The sequence below is a fragment of the Diceros bicornis genome, chromosome 8 (assembly GCF_020826845.1).
Source record: "Diceros bicornis minor isolate mBicDic1 chromosome 8, mDicBic1.mat.cur, whole genome shotgun sequence".
Taxonomy (NCBI): Eukaryota; Metazoa; Chordata; class Mammalia; order Perissodactyla; family Rhinocerotidae; genus Diceros; species Diceros bicornis.
In genome coordinates this window covers 62,465,707-62,475,324 of record NC_080747.1, presented here as the reverse complement: position 1 = coordinate 62,475,324, position 9,618 = coordinate 62,465,707, and the positions used below count along the sequence as shown (strand labels likewise).

Sequence of the window (9,618 nt, the reverse complement as noted above, 5' to 3'; positions counted from 1 at the left end):
CCATCTTTAGCTTTTCTTAGCCAACAAAAAATGTCTTCCCTCCTTCCACTCCAGTCGCAACGACTTCCCAAACGCGTTTCCAACAGCCCAACTTTTTGCCGGACTTCTCTGTACATTCGTTGCACGAGGAAACCAGCGAAGAATGGCAAGCGCGAGAGACCACCTCAGCGTTGTTTACATGGCGTGAGCGAGTCTAAGGAATCGGTCCGCGAGGGCGGAGCCGAAGCCGGCACTTCTTCCTCCCTCCCCTCCCTCCCTCCCCAGCCTTCCCCGCGAGCGGACGCGGCAGCGCCTCTGTCTCGCTTTTTCTTATTTTCCCCCCTTTCCCCTTCCTTTTTTTTTTCCTTTTCCCCCTTCCCCCCATTTCACCATTTCCCCTCTGAGGCGCTTCCCCCGGGCAGGGGCAGAGCCGGTCTCCCCCCCCCGCCTCTCCCCGGCCCCCGCCGCCTTATGGCGAGAGGGAACCCCCTCCCCACCCGGGCACAAGCGGCGGCGGTTGGAGGAGAGGGACCGGCGGTGGCGGCGGCGGCCTCAGGTCCGGCTGCGTCATGGAACTAATTCGCTGACCGACCCACCGGCCGCAGCCGTGCGTCCCGCTCGAGCGCCCGCGCCCCGCAGCCCGGTTCCCCCTCTTCTCCCTCCTCGGTCGGCCCAGTCCTCGTCCCGCGCGCCCCGCCGCCGCGCGCTGAGGAAGATGAGGTGGTAACGAGCCCCCGGATGACCCCGCGTCACCACTGTGAGGCCTACAGCTCTGCCGGGGAGGAGGAAGAGGAGGAGGAAGAAGAGGAGGAGAAGGTGAGGGGGCGGGGGGCCCGACGCGTCTCCGCGACCCGCGCCCGCGCGCCGCCCTTCCGCCCCATTGGAAGCGCCCGAGCCGCGAGGCCCGCCCCCGGCCCCCCTCCATCTCCACCCCCCCACCGCGCCAAAGGAAACCCTCGGGAAGCCGCCCCCTCGTCCTCTCCAAGCTAGAACAACTCGGCACCTGCCCAGTTTGAAAACGGCTCTGCTGTGTTCCCTTCCGGGCTAATTTTTGTGTCAGCGAGTAACTTTTTTGTAGCAACAGCAAATTGCCTCCTCTGTAGAGCGAGCCTGTGTAATGCACAAAGAAGGGGACACACCCCCACCCTTAGGCTTCAGCGCTCCGGCAGGGGCCAAAGGAAGACCATTTACATTGCAAAGCGGAGTGAATGCCAAATGAATGGAGCGAACTGCTGGTGCTGCGGGAACTCGGGGGAGGGGGACGTGCCCCAGGGTTTGGGTGGGTGCGGGAAATTGGAGAGGAGGTGAGATTTGAGTTGCACCCTAAAGGACGGATTAAAATACTGGGATTTTGTGAAGAGGCAGAAGGTCCTCTGCTGAGCTGGGGGTTCCATTTCAGATGATTTTGGCAGGAGTTGAGAATTCGGTAACAAAATAGTGGAAGGTGTCTCGGTAATCAGTCTGAAGATCTTTGAATGTCGAGTTAAAGTATTGAGCTTTTATATTGAGCTTTTATTCTGTCGCTGGGGAGCCGCTCAGCGGTTGAGCAGCAGCAGTGTGGCGTTAGGAGGTTAGTGATAACACTTGTTGAGGCTTATTATCTAACAGGCATTGTTCTAAGTGCTTTGCAACTCATTGAAGCCTCACAAGGGCTCATTGAGGCAGGTAGTTCAGGAGCCTCATTTTACGGATGAGGAAGATGAAGGCTCCATAAGATTAAGTCATTTTCCCCTTAGGTGACACAGCTAGAACTCAGTGGCCAGAATTCAAACCCGAGTAGTCTGAGTATGCTATACAGTCTCTGTCCCGAAAGTGAATTTGTTGAAAAGAGTAACAGCAGTGTTATCTGCTTCTAGCTTTTCCAGGTCATTCGTGGCAGACGAAATAGATGGGAGTGGATAAACAGGTTAAGAAAGAATGGACAGGGTTTCGATTCGCTAATTTGGGACCAGACTCATGAGATTCTGAGCTTCTGGACTAGAAGTTTCTTAATACTGATGAAGAGCAGACTGGTAGAGAGAATCAGCGTGTGTTAGAAAGCTGCAGTAGAGATGATTTGCAGTTACAGATTTGAATTTTTGTGGCAGTGTGACGTCCTAGTAGGTTAGAATGGAACTCTAAAATGTTTCTTGGTCAAGATTGGAAGCAGAGAGTGTCTGTACATGTTTTATTATGATGGTTTAATACTTTTAAAATGAAAAGTATTCACTTTTCTATGCATGTTTCTTCATCTCTAAAATGGGGTTAATAATAATACCAACTTTATAAGGTTGTGTGAGAATTAAATGAGTTAATGTGAAATAGTACTTTGAACAATACCTGGGAAAGTAGTAAGCTTGCAACTAAAAATCATTGCTTTTAGTTGTTAAGCACTTAACAAGTGTAAGTTATTATTTATTAGGCATAGTGCTAAACTGGTGAGTGTTTACCATTGAGAAACTCTTGGTTAGTAGCGTCAGGTCTACAAATAATTGGTTCTTACGGAGCAATTAAATGAAAAGGGAGAATTTTGTACAGATATAGAAAGGCAGGGTGGTATTCACAGACTGGTGCAAATGACAACTTTGTAGGATGGGGAGTGCAAGCTAGAGAAGGACACTTCAAGTTGAAAAAACTGTGTGGAAAGGTATGGAGATTGGGAAAGAGCAGGCTGTTTTGGAATTACAAGTACCTGTAGTTTATTAGGTTATGGGCATGAAGTCAAAGAGGTAATAGTAGAACATGAGGTTCTTGTATGGTCACAGTAGTAAATCTCTCTTTATAGAAGAGAAACTAAGATCTAGAAGGCAGCACCAGTACTGAGTTGGTGTTATGATGATAATAAATGTAATAATTCCATATTAATGAAATTGTTTCTGTTGTATGCCCCACACTGTGTAGTACTTTTCCTCAGAAGAGCAGGAGGCTCTGTGTGTAGATTTGTAATATAGTTTATGCTGTACAATAAGCATTTTATAAACTATTAACTCAGACATTAAACTATTTGATAAACCTGGGGAAAGAAACAGAAGTAGCAATTGAAATAATGGGAGGAGAAATGTGAAACTATCATAAAGTTAGAAGTGTGTGGACTGTGCCAACTGAAATACAGTGTTTTTGTTTTTTTAGTTCCTAGAGACTTTTCTATCCAAGCCTTCAAAATTCTGGATGTAACCAACAATCGGCATAAAATAACAAGATACAACTATAAAGTTCTATTATTTAAAACAGTGAAATTATATTTTAAGTGTATTTTATTCCTTAGCAGGATTCATTATTCATCTATCTCAATCTGTTACACACATTAGAAAAGGCTTGTGCACTACCAGGAAAAGAGGTAAAGCTCAAGCCAGTGCTTTCTCCACTGTAGCATATTCTCTGTCTTAAAAAAGGAATGTAAAAAAATACTGTGGTAATATAAGCACTTCCATAAATTGTGGGTTTTTTTTGCTTTTTCTGCATTCTTAACTTTACTTGTAAATAATTTCAAAAAGAAACCCTTTACCTGGATTTCCCTATTATTAACATTACTCCATTTGTTTTATCATTTGGCTTCCCTCCCTCCCTCTCTAAATTGTATACATTATGGCCTTTTACGCCTAAATTTTTTAGTGTGTATTTCCTAAGAATAGGGATGTTCTCTTACAGAATTACAGTGAAGTTATCAACTTGAGTAAATTTAACACTGATACATTTACTTTAGTCTGTCCATGTTCCCATTATATAAATTGACCTGATAATTACCTTTATAGTATTCATCTCTGTCCAGTGCAGGATTCAGTCTAGCGTCAGATATTGCACTTTCATTTTTCTGTAGCCTCACTTAATCTGGAACATCCCCACCGGTGTTCTCCATCCTTTTTGTCTTGCACTTGCATTATTTATATCCCATTTTTAAAAGTTTAAGGAAATTGTAACCATTTTTCCTTTGTTACATTTCCTTACTGTGAGCAAAGAATGATTCCTTTGTTTTCTTTGATAAGGTGTGTTACATTGATTGATTTCTGAATCTTAAACCAATTTTGCATTCCTGGGCTAAATTCCACTTGGTTATGGTGTATAATCCTTTTTTTATGTTGCCAGATTGCTTACTAGTATTTTGTTGAGGAATTCTGCGTCTGTATTTAGCAGAGAGTGGTCTATAGTTTTCTAGTGCTGTTGTCTTTGGTTTTGGTAGCAGGGTAATAACTGGCCTCATAAAATGAGTTGAGAAGTGCTCTTCCTCTTTACTTTTTGAGAGTTTGTGAAGAATTTGTATTAATTTTTCTGTAAATGTTTGGTAGAATTCACCAGTGAAGCCATTTGGGTATGGGCTTTTCTTCGACAGTAGTTTGTTTACTGTTCAATCTCTTTACTTTGTTATATGGCTCTTCAGCTTTTCTGTTTCTTAAGTCGGTTTTGATAGTTTGTATTTCTAGGTATTTGTCTATTTCATCTAAAATGTAGAATTTATTTGCATACAGTTGTTCATAAAATTCCTTTATAATCCTTTTTATTTCTGTAATGTAGGTAGTAATGTCCCCTCTTTATTCCTGATTTTAGTGCTTTATTCTCTTTTTTTCTTCATCAGTGTAGCCAATTTTGTTGATCTTTTCAAAGAATCAACTTTTGTTTTCATTGATTTCTATTTTTCTAGTCTCTACTTCATTAATTTCCACTCCAGTATTTATTATTTTCTTTCTTCTGGCTTGCTGTAGGTATAGTTTGCTCTACTTTTTCCAGTGTCTTAAGGTGGAAGGTTAGGGTATTGATGGAAATCTTTTTTAATATAGGCTTTTACTGGTATTAATTTCCCTCCAAGCACTGCTTTTATTGCATCCCATATGTTTTGGTATGTTAGGTCTTCTTTTTCATTCATCTCAAAGTATTTTCTATTTTCCCTTGTGATTTCTTCTTTGACTCAGATTACTTTGTGTTAAAAATGTTGTTACAGCATCTAAATATTTGAAAGTTTCACTAACGGCCTTAATTGTAGGAGGTTGGAGAACAGGAATCCCTTGAACCCGATCTTATTACTCTGTACATGATTCTGTCCTTTATGTCCCTCTCTGTCCCCCATCCATCCTCCCCTAAAAATAATCTTCAAAGGAAGCATTGTAAGGGAGGAGTAATCGCTAGGGGCAGCCAGCCATTGGGGTGTATTGACAAGGCTGGTGGATCCTTGTGAGCCACCCTGTTGAGTGTAGCTAATGGAATAATTAGTTAAGTAAGTTTAAAGTTTTGACAAGAGTTAATAGATTACAGACTAAAATTAGGTTTAGAAGAAACCTTAGAACCTATGAAGTTCAGTCTCCATCCAATATAGGTGTTTCTTCTAAATATCTCTTGACAGATGGTCATCTAGTTTGCATTAGTAGGTTAATATTTATATCTGCTTTAGATGAAATTGTAGTGAGTCTGTTCATCTAATTGTGAAGAATCTGAGAAGAGTACCAAGGCAGCAAAATTGGAATCTCAGAACATCTCAGGGGAATATAACAGTAGATGGAATTTAACAAGATGACTTTTTTTTTTTTATTTTTTGAAGAAAGAATCCATTTAAGGTCCTGAACAACAACAAAAGAAGGCACCAAAAACCCACAGAAAATGGAGTGGGGCGGGTGGAGGGGTAGTTTGCCTGAGTGTACCTTAGCAAGTCTTAAAGAGTTTTAGTCGACCATAAATTCTACCTGAATCGATGGTGTGGTATGGCCTCCAAAAAAATAGGTAATGATCTTAGACTGCATTAATAGTTAATCTGGTGCTGATTTAGGACAGCAAAAATCATGTTATATTAGGAACCCTTGAACAGTTTTTCAGCTATGAAAAAGATGAATTGGTGAGCATGATAGTAGTTTCAAACATTTGAAAGATTGGCTTGGGAAAGAGAGATTAGACTTGGGTTGGTTTGTTTTGTTTTTGGTTGATTGTTTTTGTTTTTGGCCGCAAGAGTTGAAATGAACCTTTGGTTGAGTTGCCTGTTTCATTAGGATACTGTGCTCTGGGTACAGTGAATGAGAAAAAGATGATATTGGTAGATGTGACTGCAAAGGAATTTATTATTTAGTAGGGGAGATAGTAGGAAGCTGCTTTCAGAAAGGAGAGAAATCACACTAGATTAGAGAATTAAAAGTTCTTGGAAGAAATTACCTTTGAAGTGGGCCTTTCAGGATAGGTATTATTTCTTTTCCCTAAGTTATTTACTTTTTTTCTCCTTAGTATGAAAGTACTTCATGCTTGTCATAGAAAATTTGCAAAAACTCAGAGGTTTAAAGAAGCAAAAAGGAAAAAACCCCACAATCCGCTTAACCAGTAGGTTCAGTAGCAAGTAGGTGAAGTATGTGAAGTGATTAATAAGAAAGAGGATAGTAGCTGGAATTAGGGGGGAAATTGAGGAAGAGGTTTCTTCTTTGTTTTTTCAAATTAATTTTACACTTTTATCAAAAATCTGGAACTATTCATATGTTAATTCTAGGCATAAAATTTTTTTTTAAATCCCGTGAATGTGAAGCACATACGTAATAAAGGTACATAGTTGAAAAAGTGAAATAGTTATATGAGGTTTATAATGAAAAACAGCATTCCCCTGCTCAGGGAGGGCTTCCTCACCCTTTTCTCACTCTCCAGAGGTTCGCTACTGTCAGCTCTTACCTGTTTCTCTTGTTATTTAAGATCATATTTTCAAATAACTTGTCCTGCTGTTTTTTGATATTTCAGTTTTAGATATTATTTATGGTTTTCCTACTATGAAATGTAAAGACTTTCTCATTCTACTTTCTCCCGACACCCCTCATCATCCCATTGTAGTTTTATCACAATGTTGAAATCTGTATTCGGTATTTTCATTATTATTGCTGTGTAAATATTGTGGTATGTTATTACATTTACCTTCTTGCATAATCTTTTTGTCTGAAGTTCATTGCCTTTTCAGTTGCTTTTAGCTTTCATCAAACTAGTTCGGTCTTTTCACATTCTTCAGCAGCTTCTCAATCCAATTTTCTGCACACAAACCTCTCCAATCTATAGTTTCCTTTTTATTTTTTAAACCTAGGGACATCTCTCTTGGACTCTCAGTTGCCCTGCACTGGTCTAGACTGTTGCTCTTTAGATTTGCTGCTCATTTTAGAGTGCCAGTCACCTTACTGTTGAGCTTTCTATATCAACATTGTCCAAAAGAACTTTCTACATTGATAGAAATGTTCCTTTTCTGCACTGTCCAGTGCACTATTCACTAGCCACATATGGCAGTTGAGCACTTGAAATGGGGCTAGTGTTATTGAGGAATAGCTAGTGGACACTGTATTGGAAGTGCAGTTCAAGACAGTTTCATAATTAAGGGGATGGTTTCATACTAATTAAATGGGAATGAGTGGGATTTAATGTAATTAATGTAACTTTTTTTTTAATGAAGAAAAAGATTAGCTTTTATCTCATTAGATTTTTAGGAGGAATATTTGGGACAACTACTTCTAAGAATTCCTTGTATAAAAAGCCCGAGACTGGGGCCTGCCAGGTCGCACAGTGGTGTGCGCGCTCCACTTCAGCGGCCCGGGGTCGGCAGGTTTGGATCCTGGGCGTGCACCGACGCACTGCTTGTCAAGCCATGCTGTGGCGGCGTCCCATATAAAGTAGAGGAAGATAGGCACGGATGTTAGCCCAGGGCCAATCTTCCCCAGCAAAAAAGAGGGGGATTGGCATTGGATGTTTGCTCAGGGCTGATCTTCCTCACAAAAAAAATAAAAAGCCCATGACTTAAAATTGTTGATACAGTAATGTTTCGATTAGAGTCCAAAGGTTCTATCAATTATATGGCCATGTTAACTGAGTTTCAAATTGAAAGTGAGGATGTTTTAGATAACTGATTATTTTAATATATGATATTTTAAAGAGCTGTAAAATCCTACACTGCTTCATAACATTCTTATTTTGTTTTATGAATTGCTTAATAAGTACCAACATATTTATACAGTGCTACAGTTATTCTGTAATTAAATAAAAGCATTGTTTTATATTTGATTTTATAGGTAGCTACATCAAGCTGGGTGGCAGGCAGATCCAAAGGATATCATGAAGTTTCCAGGGCCTTTGGAAAACCAGAGATTGTCTTTCCTGTTGGAAAAGGCAATCTCTAGGGAAGCCCAGATGTGGAAGGTGAATGTGCCGAAAATGCCTACAAATCAGGTAATGATTTCTCTCTCTTCATGCTAGATAGATGACTTTTATTAGAAATAAGTGTACTACTGTCATATATAACAGTATCTTGACACTGCATTGGAAAGATATGTTCCATTAAAGGATATGTTCTGTCATTGTCTTTAGTGAGGAAAAAATTTCTCTATCTTTTCTTGGATATTTATAAGGAGTTCAAGTAAACTACTAAGGTAATGCCGATGTTGGAAGCTTCTAGGGGAGATAGCCAGCTGATCTCTTGGTTACTATTGGCTATGTGCCTTTTCTTTTAAATTTTTCTACTTCTATTATATAATTGTATCAAGTTTTTTTTCTTTGCTGAGGAAGATTAGCCTTCAGCTAACATCTGTTGCCAATCCCCCTCTTTTTTTTTGCTTGAGGAAGCTTAGCCCAGACTAACATCTATGCCAGTCTTTCTCTGTTTTATATGTGGGTCACTGCCACAGCATGACTGCAGACGAGTGGTGTAGGTCTGTGCTGGGAATCCGAACCCGCAAACCCAAGCCACCAAAGCAGAACGTGCGGAACTTAACCACCCTGCCACCGGGCTAGCCCCCTATGTCAGTTATTTTTTATAAATATGAAGTTTATCCACTTACTCTATAAGATGTCTTACACTTCTTTTTATCCCACCTGCCTAGTACTGTGCTTGGGATAAAGAATAGTGGCAAAGAAATTTTTAATTTGTGTAGGTGAATGAAAATATCTTAAGTTCTTGCTGTATTGTTTTTATGTTAACCTTTGCTCATAGGTTATTGAAATCTATATGCTATTTCTAATTCAAACCTACTTCTATCATTCTTTCCCACAAGCTGAAGAAATATATTTTGCATTTACTCTTACTTTTCTGTCATTTAGCAAATTGAAGATTAACCTGAATGAATACCTTTTATGCTTGAAGCATTCACATGTGCTATCACATTTAATATCTCATTTGATCTTTAGAAATAGGCAGTAGTTCCAGGCAGTAGTTCCAGTTTGCACAAGATTTTAGCTAATAAGTAGTAGAGTTATAATTTGAACCTGAGGCAATTTTCTTCCCATTATACTTTGTTTTTCGTTTTTTATTTTGGTGTGCTTGTGTGATTTTTAGATTACTACTTGGAGATTCAGTCATTCAGTAAATGTTTATTAAGTATCTCCTACATTCCAAGCATGATTCTAGGCATTGGGGATATAGCAGTGAGAAAAATCGAAATTCCTGCCATTATGTTCCAACATTCTAGTAAGCCTCAAAGCTTTATTACAGCTGCCTTTAGAACCATTTTTTTCTTCCTTCTGCTGTCTCCTTGAGTCAGCATGTAACCAACAATAATATACTTTTACAATATGCTCTTTGAAGGTGATATTCTACCAAGATTGTAGCATATTGCTGTATTATCACTTAATCTGGCCTAATTCTATAGGTGATTTAACAAATATTACTGAGGTAATACCAGAGAACAGAACAATATCAGAACTTCTAAGAGGAATCTACTTAAGGATTTACCT

At 39.8% G+C, this 9,618-nt stretch overlaps 1 protein-coding gene across 5 annotated transcripts in view; it reads left to right on the top strand.

Annotated features, from left to right (window-relative positions):
- Positions 1 to 267: 267 nt before the first annotated feature.
- CCNI (cyclin I) overlaps positions 268 to 9,618 on the top strand; it is a 31,357-nt gene continuing 22,006 nt past the window's right edge. Inside the window, exons 1-2 of one of the 5 annotated variants that reach the window (XM_058547317.1) lie at positions 268 to 795; positions 7,962 to 8,118. In XM_058547317.1, the coding sequence (XP_058403300.1) occupies positions 8,005 to 8,118 (114 nt within the window). In that variant the 5' untranslated portion in view covers positions 268 to 795; positions 7,962 to 8,004. Of the gene's footprint in view, positions 796 to 1,525; positions 1,550 to 3,226; positions 3,296 to 7,961; positions 8,119 to 9,618 lie in introns of those variants that run through there. The other 4 variants (XM_058547314.1, XM_058547315.1, XM_058547316.1 and 1 more) reach the window with 4 other exon arrangements.